Source organism: Hypomesus nipponensis, chromosome 5 (assembly GCF_054491055.1).
Source record: "Hypomesus nipponensis isolate SF chromosome 5, ASM5449105v1, whole genome shotgun sequence".
Classification (NCBI taxonomy): Eukaryota; Metazoa; Chordata; class Actinopteri; order Osmeriformes; family Osmeridae; genus Hypomesus; species Hypomesus nipponensis.
The window spans coordinates 9,541,445-9,566,108 of NC_140365.1; the positions used below are offsets into that span (position 1 = coordinate 9,541,445).

The following is a 24,664-nucleotide window of genomic DNA, read 5'->3' on the forward strand; positions in this document are numbered from 1 at the left end:
GTACACACATTCTTCCTCTGTACATTTTTCATTATCAAACAGGAATACGCGCGTGTGTGTGTATCTGTGGTGTTTTTGAGATATTGTGTATAACTGATGGTTTAAAGTAAATCTGAGAGGATTATGGGAAGGCAGGGTCTTGATCCCCTTAAGTCTGTTTGCATTTTTCACACTGACCTTTTCAGACGTACAGAATATAGAACCCTATTTTTAGTTCCTTTTGGAGAAGCTGATCTTTGGACGATTCCACATGTCATCATTACTCTGTCTGGTCTCTGTTCAACCGTTCTCGCTCTCCTTCTATCTCTTTCTCTTTCTTTTTCCTTCTGTCTGTCTCTCCTCCCACCTCTCCTCCCTCACTCGTTTATTTACCTGTCCCATTTTAACGAAATATAACTGACTTCTCACATTTTGACATGTAATGTAATTAAACAAACATTTTGTATCTTTAATATCAAACATCACGCCGTTCTCCTCCCTTAGTCAGCGCCAGACTTGGGTTACTATGGGATGGGAGTGACCATGGATACGGTAACTGACTGGATGAGTTGAAAAATGGGTGGAGTCAGAGTGATGTCACTCGGGTGAACTTTGATTTAGTCTTTCTCTGTGTAGAACAGACCCAGCTCTAAATATAAACACTGCCATTTCAAGCATACACACGCACACACACACGGGGTCCACTTGTATAAACAGGTTTTGCACAACACCTCGAATTGTCTGTGTGTGTACGCGTGAGTGAGTGTATGTGTGTGCTTCGTTAACGCAACCCCATTCATTATCGCAGGAATTACACACAGCTGAGAGGACATAGACCACCCAGACAGCTAGAGCTCTCCTGCATCACCAACAGAACATGCAGCAGAAGCAACACACACATACACATATGTACACATACCTACATACACACACACACATACACGGGGAAAAGTCCTCCGAGCTGTGTCGGCCAATGAGTTCTCCCAGCTGTCAGTTTGTTATCCAGACTTGGATTAGAGGCAGGCCTTTCTAGAACCTTCTGTCCTGACCCTCTGAACAGAGGTGATGGTTCAAGTCGAAAGTCAGAAGGAATCAGAGTGTGCAACCAGGTCAACTCGAGTAGCCGTGACTTACACCGTCTAGTCTCCTGTGTGCCCCTCATGTTGTGGAGACACACAAAGCGCCATCTACTGGAGGAACTTGGTAATGAAACGCACAGCGGCACAGTGTTCAGATCGTTTTATTGTTATCACCGAAAAAAGAGAAACATGGTTCCATTTATCTTAGCTCTAAGCTTAGCTGACAACAAACGACGAACACTAGTCCACTGCGTCCGTCCTCCCTTTCTTCCTCTCACCCTCTCTCTCTCCCTCCCTCCTTCCGTCCGTCCTCCCTCGTTCAGTTGTTTGTGGTGATTCTCCGGATCTTCATGGTGACCGAGCGGATGTTGTGGGGCACTCCGCTCCGCGTCCACGTGTCCCAGTGGATGTGGGCCGCCTCCTCCCGGCCGGGGTCGTCCTGCGGGGAGCTGTTGAGGTTGGCCAGGCCACACTGGTTGAACCACCAGCCCGTGTGCTGGTGCTGAGCACTGCAGCTCTCCACCGTCTCGTTGCCGATGGCGCAGAACGGGAAGCAGCCGTCATTGTCCACGTCCGACGTGCTGAACGGGGCCGTGTCCTGGTTCTGCTCCTGGTCGTAGCCGCGGAACGCGTCGCCTGAAGGTCAAAGTAGTTTTCCGGCTTGACCAACCCAAAAATAAACCCTTTAACCAGAACTGTAACCTTGAAGAAAACTTTATTCAACCTCAGACACAGCTTGACATCAAATGGACTATTTATGGGTAGGTAGGTGTGTGAGTGTGTGTGTGTGTGTGTACCTGCACTTCCTGCGTAGCGACCCAGGTGTATGCTGTAGAACTGCGTCTCGTTGTCCAAGCGGAAGTCGTCGTAGGATGCGTAGGAGGTGGTTTCGTCGTAAGAGACCAGGGCAATGTGAAGCTGGAACCGAGCATCCTTCTGGTTAACGATGTGGAACGCCTTCCTCAGGCCCAGCCAGTGCTCTCCTACACACACACACACACACACACACACATTCCACGCACACACAAACAGAGTTGTAAACTAAAAACTTGAGGATGTACAATCACACGACACAAGTCGCAAACCCACGCATGCATCACAGTTCTCTCAACAACAACAAAAAAGTATACTCTTGTAACCCAGAGTGACCTGGAAGGTGTCCGAACCCATCCGCGTAGTCTGCCCAGGGTCGCTTGAAGTCCGTCAGTCCGTCTGTCCTTCTCTGCATCACTGTCCATCCACCCCCCATGTAGTCCATCTCACAGAACACCTGTGACAACACAATGGGAGAGGATATGTTGGAGTGTGTGAGTGTATGTGTGCCCGTGTGTGTGTGTGTGTGCCCGTGTGTGAGTGTATGTGTGCCCGTGTGTGTGTGTGTGTGTGCCCGTGTGTGAGTGTATGTGTGCCCGTGTGTGTGCGTGTGTGGTTCCCTGTCTCGTTGCCAATCTATCTCTTGGTCTCCATGTATGTGTAACTTGCGCATGTGGTGTGTATGTGTGTGTGTGTGTGTGTGTGTGTTGGTTTAATTATTTGTGTGAGAACCAGAAGTCCCCACAAGGACAGTAAACTAAGGAAAACACCATTTTAATCGGAACTGAATTGTGGGTCGTCACAGGATATAGTAAAACAACCATGCATGTGTGTGTGCGATACCTCAAAGGCGGTTTCCGTGTTCTCCGGGTGGATGATGTAGATTCCGCTGGGGATCTTGGGAACCACAGGCCCCAGGCTGTCTTTAATGTCACTGCAGTCTCTCCCTGGAGACAACACGGTCACCACACTGACACCGCAGTGAGAGAAAAGATCCATGGTCCTTGACTAACACTAGCTAAGCATTCACTACGGGCTAAACTTAGTTTTCTATGAAAACATTCATCATTCCAATGTTATCTGAGGTCAGGCCAGCAACACAGGCGGGTCCTGGGGAGCAGATGGACTGCTGAACTGTGTGTCTTTGTGGGTGGAGCTGCACTGCAGGGGGTGTGGTGGGCTGTTACCGTGAGACGGGACAGGCTTGATGGAGTACATCTCACTGTTGCTCCTCTGGACCTCTGAGCTGAGGGTCTGCACCTTGGTCATCAGCTCTGTCACCTGGCAACCACACGCAGCTTGCTTGGAGTGTTTGTGGGTTTGTGTGTGGGTGTGTGTGTGTGTGTGTGTGTGTGGGGTTGGGGGGACGGGGGGACGGGGGCGGTCGTACCTGGCTTGTTAGGAACTCCAAGTTTCTCTGCTGCTCCTCCATGACATCTCGGATCAGTTTCCTGGTGCTCCTCGCGTAAGCTACCAGAGACTGCTGCAGGTGACCTACACACACACACAAACACACACACAGAGATGAGAGGAAAGATGGTGAAGCCAAGAAGGAAACTGGTGAGGTTGAAAATTACCACAGAGCGAATGCTTCTCCTCTCGAAGCAGCTTGGCTGTGATGTCACAGGGCACGGAGCATCCCTCCCGACCCCTGCCTCCTGCCGGGGCCTTGTGGTTCTTCACCAGCGTTTCGGAAAATTCATCCGTGTCCGCTTCAGATTGGTTCAGACTGGTTCTGCTCTCTGTGTCCTGGCAAACAGGGAGAGACACATGATGTTTGACCATGAATGGGGTCATTTACCAAGTTTTTGGAGTTAGGCCTACCCGCCAGCTGAGTTGGCACCACCTGAAACGCAACTTTAGTTGAGAACTCTCAATGTTCCCTCAGGGCAAATCATTTAAATCATTCATGCTCCGACTGAGGTAAAATAATGACAAGGTCATTAGAAAATAAGCTCTGAAAGCGCTCGATTTAAATAGCTACTCCCCATAGAGGAGACCTATGATGCATATTATTTACTTTATAGAGAGTAGTGACAGAATGAGTCACATTTGGGCATAGCTATACTCTGAATTTACCAGTGACATCCTAATGGAATGTTGATCAAAGGAAATACAGATGTCAACAGTAATTGTACAATGTAAACAGAGGCCTTTTGGGTAATTAAACCACTGTTACAATTTGTCATGCGTTTGTCTGTAAAGATTGTTTTGAAGTTGCTCTCACCATGCCACTGAACCTTTAAAGTTTAACATGTTGTTTTTGCTTTACGTAAAGAGTTTAGGGGACATTCCAATGCTTGTATGTCATCCTGCACAAAAATAAACCAACATTGGACAGCTGTCGATAGATTCAATTCGTTTGACTTCACCAAACTCAATGACGACACCTACAGTTCTGTCAAAGATCTTTAAGGCACATTCAGATCTTGACCCTGCAGTAGTTCGACGAGAGTTTAGCATCTACATTCTCTCTAAAGCAGCAGTCAGTCCTTCAGGATAGGAACTAAAGACACCTACTGTGCGTTCTGTGGAGATATTGAGAGAGGCAGGGAGGTGAGGGGAGAGGAGCAGGCTGAGCACAGTCAGCCACATCATGTCTGATCCGTCCGACTGTTGGCGAGCGGTAATCCGAGGAGAACTTTCTTCCAGATAACTCCCTCAGCTACCTCCGGGAATCTCCCACACACAGACCGATGAGCACCCTTGGCTGAACCTGACTCCACTCTCTTCTCTCTTTCACTCCTTCCCTGTCTCTGTCTCTTGCTCTCTAAATCTGTTTTCCACTCTCCCTCTCTCGCTCTTGCCTGTCTGTTTCTCTCACTCTCTCTCTCTCTCTGGCTCTTTATCTCGACAAACTCTCTCCCCTTTGGCGTGCTTTCTTCCCTGCCTCCTGTTTCCTTTGTCACTGTAGTCCTTCACTCTCTCTGTCTCCTTGACTCCACTTTCTCCTCAACTCTCTCACTCTCTCCTCCTCTCTTTTCATCACCCCTGCTCTCCCCTCATAAAATCCCATGACAAAAAAGCCTTTGGTCTTTCTGTGAGTCAGCGACCTGCGGGTGGCTCCATAACTTTCCTACCTTCAGTTTAGAAGTACCTCTATCTGCTGACTGTGGACTAGTGTAGCCTTTCAACCTCTAATGGTTAATGTCTGTTTCCAGAGGAGAGATTCTGTGATCTCAAAGCTTTGGTTGAGGGGCAACCAAGGGCCAGTAGCTTTGTACGGCATTGTTATTGCACAGCTGTGACTGAGGCTGCATCCTGCCTCAGACATAAGAACCAGATGTAGTTGGGAAATGGGACACCTCAAAGTGGAGGGGAGTCCTGTGTGTGTGTGTCTGTATGTGTGTGTGTGTGTGTCTGTATGTGTGTGTGTGTGTGTTACCAGAACAGAGGGAGGGATCTACCAGTGGTGTATGGGGACCTGCGTAAAAGAAACAAAGAAAAACACAGCCTACATGTCTCAGTTCACGTACAACACACATCCCTTTTCATTCTCTCAGTCAGACAAGTGAACTCAGCTCGTTGGACCAATGACCCGTGTTAATTAGACAGTTAAGCAGGAAGGAAACAGAATAGTAGTAGACTATGTGGCTCTGGTGGAGCTCATACACGGCTCCAATAACCGTCCAGCTGGAGCCAGCCTGCTGGTTGGTACACAGGCAGCCCATGGACGTGCTATAGTGGTGGGGAAAAGGGGTGTGAGAAGTGAGCCACCGTTCTGAGCCCCTGGAACTTTATATGTTTGGTGAGTGGAATGTGCGAGGCCCAGAGGCTGTTGGGCCCCACATGTGCTGTGGGTTACACACTCCTGTAAGACTCACGTCACACTTTGGAAATAGTATACATGGCAGCCATGGCGGTGTGTGTGTTGGTGTACAACTACAGTCAATTGCGATTACAGTCAAATGCAATCCCAAGATGCAAACAGAAGGTGAGGCACATTTTGTTCTGTTCGTGGTCTAGTTTAAGACGTTTCAGAAACTGTAAATACTTCCTTTGCCAAATGACGTTAAATTAAATATAACTGGCATGGTCTACAAACCTATATGGCCATCATCAAGGTGAGGTGAAGAGTAGTTGAACTCATTAAACTTATTTACTGTCATGTTTATGGAGGGTTACACACAGACTTACATACAGGTTACGCACGTTGGCACCCTGATGACGTCAGGAGACGGAGTGGAGGGGGTTACTGGAGCGCGTCGCTATAGCAACAAGTACACAGCGACCAACATGGCTGGAGAGAAACGCACAAGTGAGTTTGTGCAAAGGTTTTCTTTCAACCTTCTTCCGTCCAAGAAATTCTCATTCCTTGAGGAGCGACAGATATTACAACTCTTCTTGAAATGGTACATTTTAAAATATATAAGATACATAAGAAAAATGTGCTATATTCGTGTCATATGGTTCATGGCTAGCTCTACAGTATCTATCTAGCAATAACTAGCGTTACGCTAATGTAGAGGCAGCATCAATCTTGCTAGGGATGGTAAATTACAGCTAAATAGTCTTGCTAATTGACGACCTGTGTGTGTATTACAGGTCCATGTTAGGGAGGATCTCAGTTCAGGCTTATAACTTTGACCAGAGCTTCTACCCCTACAACAGCAGGGACTTCACACTGGTAAGACCCACTTTGTGATTCCGTTGCTCCCGTGTGGCGATGCAATCTCTCCTGGATATCAGTGACCGAGAGTGGCCCTGTTGTTTCCAGAGTTTTTTCCAGGACCCCTGTGTGCAGGCCAACCTGAGGAGGATGGAAGCAGGGGCATGGCAGCCTCTAGGTATGTGGTGCCACCGTAGGCTAGCTTCAGTTCTACACATCCCTCCTGCCCCACCAGACATAGTATGTGTGCGTGTGGCTGTGCAACCTACTGTACTGTGATTCACCATGCTGAACTTCGTGCTAGCCCAAAACACCCTTTAGCTACTGAGACCTCTGTCGTCGTGTCGACCGTTTGCACCAATTGCGATGCGATGTACATTGTTTCCTTTGTTCATTGTGCGTGTGTTTCTCAGACAGCCCAGTGGTCTCAGTAGATGTGGAGGTGGTGCCGTGTACCAGGGTTTCCATGGAGCTGTTCGACCCGCTGTACTCCAGTGGAGTCCTGAGGCCTTCGGGACACGTCGTCAAATGTCTCCACGAGGTTCATCCAGACTACGACGAACTGAGACGGGTCTCCTTCTCTGCCTCTCATGCACCCACACACGTGCAAAACACTCGTGCACACACGCGCACGATGAACAAAGGAAACAATGTACATCACATTACAATTAGTGCAAACAGTAGACATAAGGACAGATGTATCCATGGCTTAAGTGTGTCATGTCTCTCACTGTCTTTCTCTCTTTCAATTTCACACACACACACACACACACACACAAAAACATAAACCATCATAATACAGTAGTATGGGACATTGCGCCGTGGCTGTGGTGATTGGCAGGATACAGGTGTTTACGGATGCCTGACAGAGGTACTGAAGCAGGGTGTTTTTGCCGCTCCCTCCAGATGCTCCAGGAAGAGGATTCCGAGTACTACGACGTGATTGGCCGAGAGGAGCGAGGCGAGTTCCTGTTCCGCCTTTTCAAGCACCTGTGTTTGGGTGGAGAGCTCTGTCAGTACGAAGACACCGTCGCCCCCTACGTGGACACAACCAAGCAAATCTACAGAGACCTCATCAGGTACACACGCCCAACAGTCACGTAGGAGATAGGCTTTATTTGTTTAATTTTTTAATGTATTATTTAAGTACACTTTACAACAGTGCTACAACAATTATCGTGCTGTTGATACTATCGTGTGGTCGTTGAGTGACTGGCTCGTGTGTCCACGTCCAGTGTCCAGAAAGAAGCTGAAACCAAGAAGATCAGCGTCGTCTCCACCGTGCTGAAGGTGTCCGCCTACGTAAGTCGTTTCCCCTCGAGGCCCCACACTCGGACCGTTCAGCCAGCTCTCAGGTCAGGGAGCAGCAGGGAGGATGAGAGAGGCTGAAACAGACAGAGAGGGCGACCATGTGAGAACGAGGGGGAAGAGTGAGAGAGGGAACGAAAAGAACGCCACTTCGACTTCGAAAAACTCGAATGTCCTCCCGAGAGGAAACGTGTCGCCCGGCACAGAGCGTATAGACACACATTAAAGAACGGGACAGAGGCACCACACAACAACAATAATCTCTATCATCATCCATAGCAGCCGTCGTGAATGTCCGATATACACAAGAGAGGGATAGCGCGGGTAGGAGTGCCGTGTTAAAAACAGGCGGGTGGAGGGATGAGGTCAAGGGAAACGATCGAGGGAGTGAGATGGTGTCTCGTCCTCCCATGCAGGACGAAGCCGGTCTCTGTTACCCGGGGCGACGAGGGGAGGGGGAGGAGGAGCAGACGTTCTCCTACCTGATCGTCGACCCCTTCAGACGCCACGTGTTAGTCTTCCACCACTGTCACGGCGTGGGCTCCTTCGAGCTGTAACTCCAGATCTCTACAGGGAACACCAGCAGTCCTAGAGAGAGCCATCCCGCTGCTGCAGCTGCCCCCGCGGTTCCCTTCTGTGTTCATCGAGGCTGTGCGTCTGTGTGGCCACTAGGTGGCGTGATGAACCCTGAGCGTAAGTGGAAAGGGGGGCGGGTTCTGTCTGTCTGGGAATTTGCCAGATCGGGCACGTTCGGAGCCTGTCCCAGCCGAGGGTTCCCACTGCATACCTCTGTCTCTCTCTCTGTCTCTCTCTCTGTCTCTCTCTCTCGCTGCCATCTCGGATTCTAAATGATGGGATGGGGGGAAAGCCTAGGTAACTCTATTCAAATGTTACCGATTGACTCGTGCCAGATCGGAGATGTAGTGAGGGGGGGGTGTTGGGAAGAGGAGAGCATTTCCAGAGTGTCCGTAGAGCCTCGGTTTGGACCCAACAGACAGCTGTTTGGTGTAAAAACGGAGTTCAAGTCTGTCAGCCAGCCGGCTCCATACCCATACTTCTGACCTGCTCTCCTCTCTTTCCTTTCATCTTTCCTTCCTGGCCACAGATATGAGAGGACTAGACAAGAGGGCCATGGCTGACAAATCACACATTCGAATAAAGTCCTGTATGAGAGTCTGTTTAAATGAGTGGAGAAAAACACAGATGGGCTTAAGTGTTTGTTTATTTCGTGACAATAAATGAGATGTGCTGTGACGAAACGTTCCATAGTTTTGATTCATTGAGTACAACTTAAAGACGTGCATTTTGACATCATTGCAGATATCCCATACAATAGATTTACCTTTTGTGCCTTCTTTGCTATTAAATTGTGAGTGAACATTTACACGAAGGTGAATAATACGATCATGAAGTAAGAAAATGAGTGAGACTGGTGGGACCGCAGAGATGGGACAGAGAAATTGCTGTGGCTTTAACTCCAACCCCGCCCCTCAAAGGGATCACGGGGCCGCAGTAATCTAGCTACTACAGTTTCTGAGAAAGTTTCGGGTCGGTCTGCCAAACTGAGATTTATATCGTGCGTTGTTAGTTCCACTCTCTGTAATGATATGTTTGTACCCCTTTATTTATATTACGTTTTTGAAGACTTGCATTGGGATTTAGTTACTGTGTCTTCGGAATTTGAAGCGAAACGATCTTCTGCAGAAAAAAAATCTGTCTGGCAGTTTGAAGGTATGTGGGACGTCCAACGTGTTTTCCACAGTTGATTTTGACAACAAAACAAGTTTAAAACATATTCATGACAATTTGGTGTCGGTCAAACTTATACCGCAATACAATATAAACAATTTAGGGGAAACAAATAGTTTTCCGTGTTCAAAACGGAAAAAACTGCTTGTTTGTAAAGAAAAGAAGAAAATAAAAGAAAGAAGAAAAACAAGTAATTGGATTGTCTGTCAAAAACTTTTGGGCGTCTCCCAATCAAAGTGGTGTGTTTGGGAAAGGAAAAAAAATTCTAGATAACTTTTGGATTCATTGGAAATAATCATTCCTGAAAGCATGGACGCGCAGCAGAGCGCGCCTCCGGCTGGGCAGCAGGTCGTGCACGTGCGCGGGGATTCGCAGACCGATCTTGAGGCGCTCTTCAATGCTGTGATGAACCCCAAGACTGCGAGCCTGCCGCCCTCCCTGCCAATGCGCATGAGGAAGCTACCAGACTCCTTCTTCAAACAGCCAGACCCCCGATCCCACTCCAGACAAGTAAGAGATCCTGTCCAGCCCCCACCCCCACCCCATCATTTCCTGGCCGACCGCTCTAAGTAGGGCACCATAAGGACAGACTAATGATGGTCCTAAGCAAAGGCCACATAGTAGCTAGTGGGATGTTTAAAATCAGGGGCACCAAAGTAAAGTCAGGGACAGACCTTACCCCAGACTGGACATGGCACAGTTAATGCTTCTTCACTGAGCTGGTGTTCACCAAAACCTGTTGGTGTTATGTTGTGCAATAACCTTAAATGGCTCCTTTTTTGTATGTTTTCTCATCCCCCCTTGTTGTGTGCGTGCGCCTAACCCCAGGCCAGTTCGGACGGGAGCGTGTGCGGCTCGTTGACGCCTCATCACGTCCGCGCCCACTCGTCCCCCGCCTCACTGCCCATCAACGTCCTGTCCACCCCGCCAACAGTCGCCGTGGCAACACAAGCCCTCCCTGATGACATGCCCCTCCCTCCGGGCTGGGAGATGGCCAAGACACCATCTGGCCAGCGCTACTTTCTCAAGTAGGTGGCAATGGGTCCGTTTACCTATCTGTCCGGATGTTTCTCAGTGGTGACTGGTCTGTCAGCCCTTGCATCACTGTTCCAACCTCTAGTTTTAGCACGGTATGGCTGTAAGTCAGTGGCAAGTTCCGAGTGGTTAGATAGAGTGTGTTGTGTTACTAGTAGAGCAGGTCCTGATTAAGGGTGTGCGTACATGGCTCATTGAGCAGGTTCCACTGGTTCCACTGCTACAGAAGACTGACAGCTCACTGAAGCAAAACGGCTTTATCTATTCTATGTGTGTGTGGTGTGTGTGTGCTTGTAGTCACCTGGACCAAATCACGACATGGCACGACCCTCGCCTATCCCACCTGCAGACCAGCGCAGCTCCTAACCCTATCTCCAGCCCTCCGCCCCACGCCCACACGCTCACCAACCCTGCACCCACAACACAGACACACAACGCCAGCCCCGACACAGGTACGGCCTCCCCCGCCCCCCCCCCCCCCCCCTCTCTGCTCCTCCTCCTCCCATACCTGCTCTGTCTTCTCAGCTCCCATCCATCCATAGCCCCGCCCCCCCCCCCCCAGCCTCTTTTTCTACCGTGTCACCAGTTAGTAACTATGACATACCCCTTTCTCTCGTCTTTCCTTCCTCACCATCTCCCAACCTGCAGACCCAGATCAGACCAGCTAGCCCTTAGTAGTACCTACCCCCTGCTCCCACTCCCACCCCCAACGCTACCACCCCCACCCCCCCCTCCCCCCCACCCCACCCCGTCTACACCCCAAACTACGCCACACAGAACGGCCAGACCCAACACAGGTCAGGAACTACCTTTACGCCACTCTGTGAATGTTCCCTTATGAGCTACCTGTATCGGGACGTTGAATACGTCCCTCAGTGACTTGAAAGAGTGCCAGGTGAGATTGTGGCTTCTCACAAACTCTACACTTTTGAGACGGTTGATTTGGTGCCCCCTGTCTCTGGGGGTGACCTAAATGGAGTGCACCTCAAGTATTTGACACGTTATTGACCCAGATGTGGGTTTGTTTGTATGGTAAGAGTGTGTGACACTGTTGCTGTGTAGGTCCCTTGCCAGAGGGGTGGGAGCAGTCGGTGACTCCTGAGGGAGAGGTGTACTACGTCAACCACGCCACCAAGACCACCTCCTGGCTCGACCCACGTCTAGGTAACACATACTTGCACACACACGGATACACGAGACCCGTACTTGTGTGACGGCAAAAGCCAAACTGTCCCAATGTTGTTTTGACCAGCAGATGGCATCATTCACCAAATGCTAAAGGAAAGATGGCATGTATAATGATATACAGTAGAGGGTACTAAAGTCACGTACCTTTTTATTCGCACTTTAGAAGAACAGAGTTGCCTCTTGCGCAATTTTGCTTAATTTGACTGTACTATTTACATCAACTATCAAGGTGTTAACTATTGAAGGGATTCGTAATTGTAATTCTAGGCTCACCACAAGAGCAAAATAATATTACAGATGGAAAAACAACTAAATCAACCTAGCCCCATGAAATGCTCAGTGACAAGATGATGGATTACTGTTGTATATGGACTTCATTTTGTGTGTTCTATGCCTCATAACTCCAAAGGAAGGGTGGGACTTACTAACCTGATATATTAAGTACAGCTGTTGCTTGGTATCATTGTGCACACTCTTATCAATCTCAGCCTGTAAGCACTCTGCATCAGCAAAATATATCTTTCCCCAGCCCAGAAGGTTGGCTCCAGCCTGGTTGGTGTGGCGACCCAGCAGAGGCAACAACAGCTGCAGGAGAGGGAACGACAGCGACACAAACATCAGGACCTGCCGCAGCCAATCAGAATGCAGGTTAGAAGTCAAGCTTTGTTTACCTCCATGTTGGTGACACTGAATGTCAGCTGGCTATCCAAGTAGAACCCTAGTTTTCGTTTGCCTTTTTGCCTCGTTTTTACAGAAGCACATCCTCCAGTATTTCAATCACATTTGACAACAGCGACAGTGAGATGTCAACAGTGACACCTGAAATATGAGGAACTGCCGTTAGCTACTCTGGTTGTTTCTTCTCCTCTCTAAATCTTTCAACTTGTGCCGATTCATTCCTTGATTCGTGTCGTGTACACTCCGATGTACGTCTTTCCAGGATGTCGTGTTAAGGAACCAGCTTCCTGCTAGCATGGAGCATGACGGGAACACGCAGAGCCTTGCTCAGGATGGCAGGAACAGAAATTCCAACCATGACTCTGCTCTCAATGGGTGAGTTTGTCTGTGTTTGCATGTGTTTGCCTAAATGACGAGATGTTGGCAAATAATGTGGACTACACTACGGAAATTAAGTTGTGTGTGTGTGTGTGTGTGTCTGGCAGGATTCACTCCCGTAATGAGAGCACGGACAGTGGGTTAAGTGTGAGCAGCTTGCCTCGAACCTCAGACCACATGCTCAACTCTGTAGAACATATGGACACAGGTAACACCTGATTACGAATGCCGTTTTGAACGCACCAAATGATGTGTCCTTTCATTGTGAGCCGATGTCCTCTGTTGTGTTCTCTGTTGTGATAGGTGACTCTGGAGTCACCCTGCCGACAGTGTTACTGGAGACGAGGCCCGGGCTGTGCATGTCTAATGAGGGGGAGGAGCTAATGCCAAGCATACAGGAAGCTCTGGATTCCGACATCCTAACCGATATGGAGACCGTTCTTTCCGCATCTCGCATGGATAAGGACAGTCTGCTCACTTGGCTATAGACACGACACAAAACACCAAACAATCATCTTACATCTGGCAGTAAGCACACACACACATCTTCACCTGGTCACAGACGCGTGGAGATCGACCTCCTAAATTTACTCAGTTCAGTAAATGCTTTTTGTTTCTCCATACTTTACAAATGCTTTTGAGCAAACCTGTTTGCCATTGTGGTGTTCTCCCTACGAACGCTGCTTTTCGAGCACACGTCTGGGCTGTACAGGTAGGTCATGCGCGAACGCCTGATCATATATGAACCTCTGACTTATGATGAAGAAACAATGACTCCATTGCTGGAATTTTTCTCCTTTTATTGTCCACTCACAATTGAAGAAACCAACAAACTTTTGCAGCTCACTTCGTTTATAATGACCATTTTGTCACAGTGTGTGTATATATTCAATTTTGTTTTACTTTGTGTACTTGAAGTATACTGTAAGTTGATATTTTGTCAGTTGTTTAGTGTTTGTCAAAGCTTTTAGTTCTACACATCCATTGGAACTTTGTAATGGGAAAAGAGAGGAAGGTGCATTTTCAACCACACTTATCCTTGTGATGGGTTGTTAACTGGTTTAATTTAGAATGTTTAAAAGCAGTTTCCTCATTGCCTATTTGAAGGTACTTACTCATTGATCAAGTTTAGGCGATGATATATCCTTCAAATTGGTTAGTTGATATTCATTTTTCAAATGACATTTTTGTATCTGCATGTTTAATAATTATTGCTTTTTGTGTTATTGGCTTCCGCTGAGTATTATTGAAATAACCCAAATGTATATTGTTGTTATTATGGATTTGTGTATGCATGTATTGTATATTGATGCATTTTAGTTCTAGCTAATGTAATCCCTTTTAAAATAAATAATAAACCGTGATACATTTTTTTGACACTAATTGTCGGTGATAAATTATTTTCAAATGACGTCGCCCTGTTTAATTAGTCTACCTCACCTGACTAACTGGTTATGTGCAAAGACCATAGACTGACAGCAGAGCTATATAAAAAGACAGTTGGGACACTTCCATAGACTTCCATTGTTATCGAAGAAGGGAGAAAGGGAGAAAACCTCTTGTTTTATTCTAGGGCTATTTCACAGGGTGCATTAGTGCGCATAGAACAGCACCCAGGCCCTTTTCAGCCCAACTAGTGTTACATACTCTATTTGGAGACCATAAGGAACAGTGTGTGAAATCAGTAAATGACCACTTTAAGGGGTCCCCTATAGTCCAGCTAGCTCTCAATGCTCGTCAGGAATTTCAGGTCCACTCACTAAAAACAAACTTGACCCTCTCACTTGACATATTGTATTATAGGCCTAAAATGTTTAATTGAATGCATATTTTTTGTTCTGAATGTTTTTTTACAAACATTAATTTATGTTTCATGCGTTTTGCAATATAAATCTAACGTTTTTTAACGTTGGCCAACTCTGATATTTCTAGTCTACAGGTTAACAGCAGTGTTTTTTTTTGAACTACAGCAAGCGACTTATACCACTTGATGACGTGTTGGCGGAACCAAAGCAGCAGGGGAAACAGGTACTTTCCACAGTTGCGTTTAGTTTCACTGCCGTTGGTCTTGGTCTTGGTAGGGTATAAAAAGTAAGTCGTTTTCTGTAATTTTCAAGACTCACTTATGGGTTTCCACATTGCTTATTCACTGTGTTGGAGTTAAGCCTTAGGCTCATTTGTTTATATTTAATGCCTTGCCTTGGTTGTCTGTTTCGTGGGGCATTTCGACAGATAAAGTGTGAATCAGTAAGGATATTTGAATTTTGAATGGAATTAAATGTAATGTAATTCAATTACATTAAAAGGAATTCAATACTATTTTGGCATATGCTATTATTTTTTACATAGTTGAATCGAAACTTATTTTCGTTCATTTTAGATTTTTTATTAAGTGTAGTAGAGCTGTGCTTCTACTCATAACCAAAACAGAAATGCAACTGTTTCTCTTCCTAATAATCAAAAAGCAGAGTTGACTGAAATTGTTGTCTTAATGTACCACCGGAAGTGGTTTACGACGTAGCCTTTCTTTCCCAGGAAAGAAACGCATCTGAAAAACTGAAGCTGTGAGAACAGCTCGCACTTGAAGACACAAACAACGAACCCAAGTTGGTGAGTCACCGTCCAGCAGGTAGAATCGTCAGCCTTGTTCAGTCTTGTGCAATTTTGTGTTGTTTTAAAAGCGAGTTTCTCAACATGAATTCCGGTTGAGGTTTGGCATACGACCAAACGATACGACCTCGCCCAAACGAGCAGGCCTCGGAATTTACTACCCTTTCACACTAAATTTGTGATCTGTCAACAACAGATCAGCTGTATATATATTTATTGTATTGTGTATATACTACAGTAACTGAAGTTGATGCATATTTTTAATAAAATCCTACCCTCCGTATATTTTAGGACTAGTACGTAGGGTAACTTGTACTGGTACAGTAGTAATAGCAGATAATATCTAATATAGAGAACTGCCACTCGGGAAACTTCCGGGTTCTGAACGGGTTGCAGTTCCCATAGATATATATCTATGGCAGTTCCACTCTAGTTCCATATCCATCTTATTCAAGCTCCCATGATCCATTTCCTGGGCGCCTTCCGCAGCCGGCGATTGTCATGGTAACGCTCATAAACATCATTGCAGCTAATTCTGATGCGAAATTAAACATGTGGGAACAGCCTGTTACACCAGAATCTGGACAGTTTGATCATACCTCTGCCTTCTACTATCGAGGGATGGGAGGCCGACCTGAAAAAAGTTCGGCCTCAAATTAGCTATAGCTAAATATGCGTATTGTACGTTATTTGACGTTATTTGAGGCCGAATAAAGTATACTTTATTAACTCTGTTGCTACGGACGGTGAAGCGATAAATAACCTGAAAAGCTCTGAGTCTTATCAGTAGCTAGGTACCTCCCAAGCAATAAAGTTGGTCGCGTTTTAATAAAGGAGGTGGGACACAACCTTATTTACTTTAAAGCAGACAGAGCCTAGTCAGACAGAGCCTCAAAGATCATCGGTCCTGGGTTTTAGTTTCATCGTCAGGTGAAATAGAAACGGCTGGGTGCTCGTGTAGCTGGACCAGCACACTACTAACCCACATAAATTCCTATATGAACACTTGCATCCCACCTTAACTGACAGTACTGCAACTAAATATGTCGGGGTCTTTCGTAGCCTAAACACAAAGTAGGATGCGGATTTCCTCCGTCGGCTTTTTGGCCACAAAATGAAATGAGTACACATATGAGTGTTTTGGGTGGTCTCTTCAAGGCTAGGTTTTCAGCTACATTGTTTTGTAGTCCTTATCTGTTGGCAGGCGAAGGAAACTGTACCGTTTGTCACAAGATTGAACAATCCCTTTTAGTTGTGGGTGTGTGTTCAACGTCTGTCGTTGAAGCTAAAGTTTTAGCTAAATCTGGTTGTTAGCTAGTAAAGCCGCGAACAGCGCAAAGGTAGCCTACCAGAGCTCCGCAATGACATTTTATAACAATGATAATAACAATCAAATGACAACAAATGTTTGAAAATAAACCAGTTTTAGTTAAATTACAGTTGAAATTACTTTCGAAAGATTCACTGTTGACGGCTGGCTGGGACTAACCAGAGCCTGTTTAAGGATCTATATTAGACATTCTCTGGACTAACGTATGGAAAACCCACAACTTCCGCTACTCACCGGAAGTTGCACCCATAATCATTTCTACAGTAGACCCCCTGAGAATAAGGTGGATAAGGGCGCTAACGGTCGAGGGCAGAACAAATGGAGGTCTATGAGCTAAACGGCTAACAAACGGCAAAACAAATACACACAGCTGGCTGTTAGATTTTTTAGAAGTCGCCTTTCGGTTCTTTTTTTTTTTTGTTTTTTTGCATAAAAGGCAGAAATACAATCAATTAGAGAGTATGCAAACACATACAAGAGTGCAAGGGGGTACAAGACAGAAATTGTCCAAATTATACAAAGACCTTATAGAAAGTGCAGATATCAATTGTTTTGACAGCTTTCTCATTAAAGGAATACAATATAGTTTGAATGTATATTTCTAGTTCTTTGTAAAATATCAAAAAGAGAGGTTTTCTATTAGAAAATTTGCATCGATGAATGTGATATTTCGGTTCCTTACCTTTAGGTTCTAAAAAGCATTTGAAAATGTAATTGACGTCATACACATCGTACGACCAGAGATATTGTTTTACGGCAAGCTCTGGTCACTTCCTTTTTTCTCTCGAGCTATCGCTAACACAGCTGACAGGCTAGGCTCTCCTTGTCAATACACATGCTAGAAAGAGTTTTGGCTTGCTAATGTTGTTACTAATGTTGCTAATGCTCTGAAATTCTGATTCTGCTTCGAATGCTATCAAGCTGGATCTCTGGTCGTAGTCAGTCCTTCACTAACCAATCAGCATTCATTAGCAGAATGCTTGCGTGTTATGGGCAACAACGACTCAACCTGTAAGTAATCGAAAGGACATAACTGCTCGTTCATTCAATTTTTGACCTATAATCCATTTTGAACATATAAAAACTACAATAAAATCTGAGATTTCTTAACGACAATCAGGTGAAAGAGACAAATGTAGCCGTTTAGCTCCATAGACTCCGATTCATTCTGCACTCGACCGCGATCACTCCCAGTGGAACTCTGATGGAACTGCAACACAATTCGGCACAATGGGGTTTAATAGCGAGTGGCCAGGCTCTCCTTAAACAGGCTCTGGTAATAGTTTTTAAATATTGTACTGGGCAGCGTCCTTGCTGACGTTACGTTTACGACGTTGCGTTGATAAAGCAAGGTTTTGAAAAGGGGCTTGCACAATAAAGACAGAAAATGTCGAGGGTAGACGGGCTCTGATAAAGATAAGTCTTGAATTTATCATGCGGAAACAGCGTCTTGATCCGCCTCTCAGTATCGCGATTGAAACTGGAATGATCTAGCTTCCTCTTACAGGCTACCTTTTACATTTCATTTTTGTAAAATTATCCAGCATATTATCCAGTGACACTATCAAGCTAATGCCTATCTGTTCCGTGTGTTTTGTTCCACAGGTGCATTCAACATTGAACCACGGATAAAAATCCCCTTGTCATTTCCAGAAACATCTTTCTTAGAGGAATATACTTGTATATTTCGTACTGGGTTTGTAGTTTTCCACAATGGAAGGCTAAATTCCCTCGGAGGGGATGTCCGAATGAGGGGGGAAGGTTTGATCTCACATACCCAGGGCCGCATGTGATTTAGTTGTGTACTCACTATGTTAGCGTTATTTCCTGATGATTCATGTATCCCGTTGGTTATGAATGAGTGGTTAGTGTGTGTGTCTCACTCAAGGACATACGTTATGTCTGAGCACTTGGCACATGCGGATCCAGGATGATCGTTTGAGAGGAGTACTCTTTCAGTTTTTACATTACCCATTCATCATTTTGGATTTTCACACCAGTTTTGCCATTCAGACAGAGGGCTTCTGGAATTTTCTTCTGATGTAATGGAATGACCACGTCTCCTGAGGAAGTTAAATGGTCCAATTCCACAAGGTAGTGCTGAGTCGATCCACCATGGAAATAAGTTCAACATGAGAGGAATAGTTTTGATGAGGATGATGGATGGGTTGTTTCAGTTTCTAAACAAGAACGGAAAGGAACCTCCTTTAAATGTTTTGTTCGTTTTCCTACTTTGCAAACACATTCAAGGGAACCAATGTCTCAATCGTGGCTTTATCAAGCCCCTACTTCTTTCCTCTTCTACCTCTTTGGTCTAGTTTAACTATCTGTTTCCCATGAGTTAAGTTTGAGGCATAATGGGGTAGTCCCTTGAAATCCTCTAGGACTTGTCATACATTACTTAGCCTAATTGTGTGTGTGTGAGATCTCCTGGGTATCGTCAAACCTCCCCCCCTAAGGAGGGCATCCTTTCTTCTTGTCTTTAAATCTTTCCTACTAAATATAAACATTGACAAAGATCTTAAAATGACAACTCTGCCACCGCAACTCCAAAACAACCTGTTTCTTATGGCCCTGTGTCGTAACGGCGCCTCCGCTGACCTTCAGTACGACAACTCCTCAGGTGAGACACCAACTCCATTATTTGTGGATATCAGGGTCATTTCTCTTCATTCTGTTGTGATCGCTGTCCGTCATCCTGTGTGCATTGTCAGTTGTACGTTTTTAATTAGCCTCATCCTGAACTTCTAGGCAGTTATGTTTTGTCCGTTTTTTGTTGTTGTTGTCTTCTCTCAAATTCCACAAATGCAAAACAAATTGAAGCCCACTGCCATAAATTAAGTCAGAAACGTAGTTTTGGTGTTGTTCCTTGTTCTTTCCAGAGCTGTTCCGCTTCTCCACGTTTGCACGTTTCCCAGCGTCGGGGGTGACTGAGAGGAGCCTGGCGCGGGCAGGCTGGTTCTACACGGGCGTGGGGGACCGGGTGCAGTGTTTCAGGTGTAACGTGACCATGGAAGGCTGGCAGGCCGGAGACTGCCCCACAGAGAGACACCGGCAGCTCTCCCCCTCCTGCTCCTTCATCCAGAGCCTCCCCTCCACAGCCAACCTGCTCTCCTCCTCCCACTCCGCCTTCTCCCCGCTGCGCAGTGCCCAGGGCATACCGGTGAGAGCAGGGATGATGATGATGATTCGGAAAACATCCAAATGTCATCCATATGCAAATATTCACATCCATGCACAAAGTGAACGTCGGTTGGTCGATTTGACTACTGTGTTGATATTGGAAAGACCATACCGGTTTTAATAATGTTCTGCAAACTCCGACATTGACAAAACAAACATTGTCACCTCCACAGGTGTCTGGCCCGGGTCCGGCCCCCGTCCCGGCTCCGAACCCCCCTACAACAAGCCAAGGGGAGGAGACGGTGGGTTATCTCAACATGGGCTTCTCCGCGCCTCCCCCCTCCAGCCCTCTGAGCTCCCGGGGGGTGGAGGACATGTCCCATCAGAGACCCCCCACCTGCCACAACCCCAGCATGCGCAGGGAGCAGGAGCGCCTAGACTCCTTCAACACCTGGGTCCTCTCCACCATCACGCCTGGCGAGCTGGCCAAGGCTGGCTTCTACTACTTGGGCATGGGAGACAGGGTGGCCTGCTTCACCTGCGGAGGACAGGTACTGGAGATGCGCGTTATGCGATCATCCTCGCCAAACACCTTTCTTCCTTCCTGTTTTGAGATGGTGTCAGTGTACGCCTGAATGGATCGGTCCTGGTTCACCAGTGAACTTATCAAATGGGTGATGCTACACAGGAACAGACAGAGGAGGATACTTTACAAGTATTCCAAAAGCGAGGAGGTTTATATTTATAACTCGTGTGATTTTAACGCTCGCGGTGTTTCTGTTGGTACTCGTCGCTAAGTTACTGGCAGCTCGCTAACCGTTCCGTTGATAATCCGTTGACATTTGATATCTCGCAGCTAAGCAACTGGGAGCCCGGCGACCGTGCCGTGTCGGAGCACCAGAGGCACTACCCCAACTGCCGCTTCGTCCGAGGGGACCGCGCCGACAACGTGTCCCTGGCGGGGGTGGCCGGGGCTGGGCCGGCAGGGGGCCCCGTTGCCCTCAGCAACGTGTCCAACCCAGCCATGCAGCAGAGCGAGGAGAGGCTGCTCACCTTCGTCAACTGGCCCTCTCGCATCCCCGTGCGGCCCGACCAGTTGGCCAAGGCTGGCTTCTACTACGTCGGTGAGGAGGAGGAATATTGGCTTCCAAGGAGCTTGTCAAGGCTACTTTTCCTTTTCATTTAAATTACGGTGACGATTGTTGCTGACAGGGGGGGAAAAAATCTCCACTATTGTATTGAAAAGTCTTGTCGCCTAACAGCCCGAGCCGACGGTTTCTGTTTTGTTTAAAACGAGTCATACAATACTTTTGCATTTCTTTTAAATAAGGTGGCAGGTGGAGCTTTCAGGTTATTGTGGGTCACTTGTGGAGTTCCCCCCCGCCTCTTCCTCACTGAACCCACACAGCTTTAGTAAATGTCATTACAGTATTTTAAGTGTGAAACCCTGTTTCTTTTACTGGTGGTAGTTCCCCCGGAACTTTCCAGAATGACATTACACACCATCTCTGAGTACTCAAAATGCGTGTGCCTGTGCCCAAGGTCGCAACGATGACGTGAAGTGTTTCTGCTGTGACGGCGGCCTGCGATGCTGGGAGTCTGGGGACGACCCCTGGGTGGAACATGCCAAATGGTTTCCAAGGTAACCATTTCTAACGGCTTAAAAGCGTTACATGGAAGCTGTCTGGGGGCAATCTTTGTTCATTATAACTTTGGTTGACAGGTGTGAGTACTTGCTCCAGGAGAAAGGCCAGGAGTTTGTTCAACAGATCCAGGCTCGTTTCCCAAGGCTGTTTGAGCAGGTAAATTGAAACTACAACTGTGGTCCAGTAACACGCACCTAATCACAGAAACACAGGAAGTGCCCACAATAAAACAGGAAGTCACACATCTCTCGCCCCCCTCCCCCAGCTTCTCACCAATGGAGACAGCAGCTCCAGAGAGTTCGTGGATCCACCAGGTGAGCGAAGGGAGCGAGACGCAAATGCTAAAAGCGGGTGTGCCCAAATCCAATTTGGCAGAACACTCACAAAATCCAATTCCTCTTCCCTGCGCCTCTCAGTGGTCCACCTGGGTCCAGGCGAGGAGCGGTCGGAGGACGCGGTCATGATGAACACCCCGGTGGTGCTCTCGGCCCTGGAGATGGGCTTCGACCGCAGCGTGGTCAAGCAGACGGTCCAGAGCAAGATCCTGACCAGCGGGGAGAACTACAAGACGGTGCAGGAGCTGGTGTCCGACGTGCTGTGCGCGGTGGAGCAGAAGAAGGAGGAGGAGAAGGAAATGCTGGCCGAGGCCATGGCATCCGGTACAGATAGACGTATTGACTAGGCTGCCGGCGCGGCGGCCATTTTGAACACAGTCTCTAGGATTACGCTAGAGCTCGTTTGTGTTTAACCCCAGGCCCCAGGTAGGCCTGCTCACGAGGTTCAGCCACTGGTTCACTAAGTATAAAGTAACAACCAAACCTTGTCTGTTCCCACGGCTCTCATTTATCACACAGCTTTGCATTGTGGGTAATGTAAACATGCAACCACTGGCCACTGATAAGCATCCATCTTTAGAACAGGGTTGAATAGGGTACATATGCAGTTGTCTAACTGGTCTCTCGTTTGTTTTTAGATGGTTTCACTTTCCTAAAGAGACACCAAACAGCGTTGGTTCAGCGCCTGAAGAGCGTCGAGTCCGTGTTGGAGCACCTGAAAGAGCAGAATGTGATAAGTACGTGTGGCTCTTTTCGCAACTAGCCTAGCGCTTTGGTCTTCTCTCGTGGCAACTGTTACATAGTTTGACATTGTCCCTTGAGTGACAGCGAGCTCTGTACAGTTTCTGAATAAATAATGAAACATGAAATAACATGAACAAAATAATATTCTTCGGGAAATGTAATAAAGTAAATATTTGAACTAATATGAAAGGCGAAAATAAGACGAGCCTGGGCTAATCTGGGTCTGTTTGCTGTGGTAGCTGCGGAACAGTACGCCGACCTGCAGAGCCAGACCACCCCCCAGCTGCAGACGGCCAAGCTCATTGAGCTGGTGCTCGCCAAGGGCAACGCCGCCGCAGAGGTCTTCAGGAACTGGATCCAGAAGAACGACGTGCTCCTGCTCAGAGACCTCATGGGTACCTCACCTAGCGCCATCACCCAACGCCATCTCATCCCCACTCCTCACCACTGCCCAGATTGTCACATCTCCTAAACGACTTCCCGGGATGGTCTCCCGGAGGCAGATTAAACCCAATCCCAGGAGATATGCCAGTGCACTTTCCAATTGGAAATGGCATCTTTCTTTCAATATGAGGCTGTGAACATCTGGCTTTGGGGAAATGTTTACTTTGTTGTTGTTGTTGTTGTTGTTGTATTTCACGGTGAATAAGAAGGCGGGGTGGGATGTTGAGGGACCAGTGAGTCAACTTGTGTTGTATTGTCTTGACCATGTCACTGTGAGAATGATTGGTGGGCTTGGGTTAGGAGTCAGGTAGGCACACAACTGATCTAGACAGGCCTATTTCTTCAACATGAAGCTATGCCAAACAGAATTCATCCTTAAAAAAAATAAAACTTATTTTGAAGGTGTGTGATAAAGGTTTAGAATTTGCAGGATTGAGCCGAGTTTAACTTAGGCTCAACACAGCTGGAGTTTAGCCCAGACAAGCTCGGCACAACTCGGCTCTCATCCCAATCCAGCCCAGCACTCCCCCGAATCCAAGCGCGTGTTTAATTTCTCTTCTCAATGCACTTTCAGCCCAGACAAATGAAGCTGCATCACCGAGTCAAGATCTCTCAGGTATACACACAAATACACACATACTGCTGCTTATGCTTCTCTCTCTCACACACACACACACAAACACATGCTTGTAGCTTTGGCTTAGAGAGAGATTCAGCTCGCCTTTGGAAGATGAGGCCTCTGAACCTGGTTTGGGAATAGGCTGGCTATGTCACAGGCAGGGTCCGACCCTCCTTCCCCAATACTTAGAAATTGGCCTGGCGTTAGATAGGGTTCCGAGGCCTCATCCCTGCTCTTTCCTGCGCTAGTGAGAAAGGATGAGTGTGTGTGTGAGAGCTCGCACAAGTGCGTGTCGGTGTGTCGATGCACGCATGTGGGGACATGTGAGCGTACTGCACATACGTAGATGTCGGTGTTCCGCGTGTGTGCGTGCGTCTCTAACTGAAGTCTGACTCGTTTTCTCGCACGCGTCCATAACTATTCTCCCTCTCCTCTGCTTCCTCCTCCTCCTGCCGTCACTGCCACGGCCTTCCTTGTCTTCTCCCTCCCCTCCGTCCCCCATCTCCCTGCAGACCTGCCCATGGAAGAGCAGCTCCGCAGGCTGCAGGAGGAGCGGACCTGCAAGGTGTGCATGGACAAGGAAGTCAACATTGTGTTCATCCCCTGCGGACACCTGGTGGTGTGCAAGGAGTGCGCTCCCTCGCTGCGAAAGTGCCCCATCTGCCGGGGCCTGGTGAAAGGCACCGTGCGCACCTTCCTCTCCTAGATCGCGAAGAGCCACACCCAAACGACACGGCTGGTTGCTCGCGTCTCCTCACTGGTTGCTCGCGTCGCAGCAGCTCCCAGAACTGCTCGATGTTCGAAGTAGACATGCGTTAACTGTAAATCCCCATTGGTCAACATCTCTGATATTATTGTGTTTAATAAAGTGAAAGGCAAAAACGGTGTCTATGAATACGTTTGTTTAGGGTTGTTAGGGTTAACCTTCAAAGATCATCTCAACAATACCGTGACCAAAGATTGATCTTTCTGTCACCAATTCCATGCCACATGGTTG

General features: G+C 47.2%; 4 protein-coding genes across 10 annotated transcripts; 3 read left to right on the forward strand and 1 right to left on the reverse strand.

Moving 5' to 3' along the window:
* Nucleotides 1-1,218: 1,218 nt before the first annotated feature.
* angptl5 (angiopoietin-like 5) lies at nt 1,219-5,967 on the reverse strand. Its single transcript, XM_084697846.1, has 8 exons — nt 4,392-5,967; nt 3,449-3,620; nt 3,262-3,365; nt 3,059-3,152; nt 2,715-2,818; nt 2,208-2,328; nt 1,856-2,041; nt 1,219-1,694 (listed from the first exon to the last, which is right to left on the reverse strand). The coding sequence occupies exons 1-8, from the start codon at nt 4,467-4,469 to the stop codon at nt 1,378-1,380; spliced, it is 1,176 nt and encodes a 391-aa protein (XP_084553972.1). The 5' UTR covers nt 4,470-5,967; the 3' UTR covers nt 1,219-1,377.
* Nucleotides 5,968-6,057: 90 nt separating this feature from the next.
* cfap300 (cilia and flagella associated protein 300) lies at nt 6,058-9,068 on the forward strand. Of its 3 annotated transcripts, XR_014755122.1 has the most exons (8): nt 6,067-6,223; nt 6,417-6,498; nt 6,589-6,658; nt 6,894-7,051; nt 7,387-7,559; nt 7,716-7,782; nt 8,205-8,481; nt 8,894-9,065. XR_014755122.1 is itself a non-coding variant. In XM_084697848.1 (7 exons), exons 1-7 carry the CDS (start codon nt 6,108-6,110, stop codon nt 8,343-8,345), a joined length of 777 nt encoding a protein of 258 aa, XP_084553974.1. In that variant the 5' UTR covers nt 6,058-6,107; the 3' UTR covers nt 8,346-9,068. The 3 variants fall into 3 exon arrangements, 2 of the variants coding, with proteins under 2 accessions (XP_084553974.1, XP_084553973.1); XM_084697848.1 differs by having other exon boundaries at nt 6,058-6,223; nt 6,894-7,021; nt 8,205-9,068; XM_084697847.1 differs by having other exon boundaries at nt 8,205-9,066.
* Nucleotides 9,069-9,195: 127 nt separating this feature from the next.
* On the forward strand, nt 9,196-14,195 carry LOC146288364 (transcriptional coactivator YAP1-like). Of its 2 annotated transcripts, XM_084697844.1 has the most exons (9): nt 9,196-9,519; nt 9,846-10,047; nt 10,366-10,565; nt 10,870-11,024; nt 11,635-11,736; nt 12,290-12,408; nt 12,701-12,813; nt 12,924-13,024; nt 13,120-14,195. In XM_084697844.1, the coding sequence occupies exons 2-9, from the start codon at nt 9,847-9,849 to the stop codon at nt 13,302-13,304; spliced, it is 1,176 nt and encodes a 391-aa protein (XP_084553970.1). In that variant the 5' UTR covers nt 9,196-9,519; nt 9,846; the 3' UTR covers nt 13,305-14,195. The 2 variants fall into 2 exon arrangements, with proteins under 2 accessions (XP_084553970.1, XP_084553969.1); XM_084697843.1 differs by having other exon boundaries at nt 9,196-10,047.
* Nucleotides 14,196-14,800: 605 nt separating this feature from the next.
* Nucleotides 14,801-24,549, forward strand: birc2 (baculoviral IAP repeat containing 2). Of its 4 annotated transcripts, XM_084697841.1 has the most exons (15): nt 14,806-14,907; nt 15,352-15,445; nt 18,362-18,850; nt 19,275-19,379; nt 19,639-19,919; nt 20,113-20,430; nt 20,736-21,003; nt 21,422-21,521; nt 21,603-21,681; nt 21,791-21,839; nt 21,942-22,184; nt 22,499-22,597; nt 22,844-22,999; nt 23,623-23,664; nt 24,180-24,549. In XM_084697841.1, the coding sequence occupies exons 4-15, from the start codon at nt 19,283-19,285 to the stop codon at nt 24,371-24,373; spliced, it is 1,926 nt and encodes a 641-aa protein (XP_084553967.1). In that variant the 5' UTR covers nt 14,806-14,907; nt 15,352-15,445; nt 18,362-18,850; nt 19,275-19,282; the 3' UTR covers nt 24,374-24,549. The 4 variants fall into 4 exon arrangements, with proteins under 4 accessions (XP_084553968.1, XP_084553967.1, XP_084553965.1 ...); XM_084697839.1 differs by having other exon boundaries at nt 18,362-19,379; XM_084697840.1 differs by having other exon boundaries at nt 15,352-15,426; nt 18,362-19,379.
* The last annotated feature ends 115 nt before the right edge of the window (nt 24,550-24,664 follow it).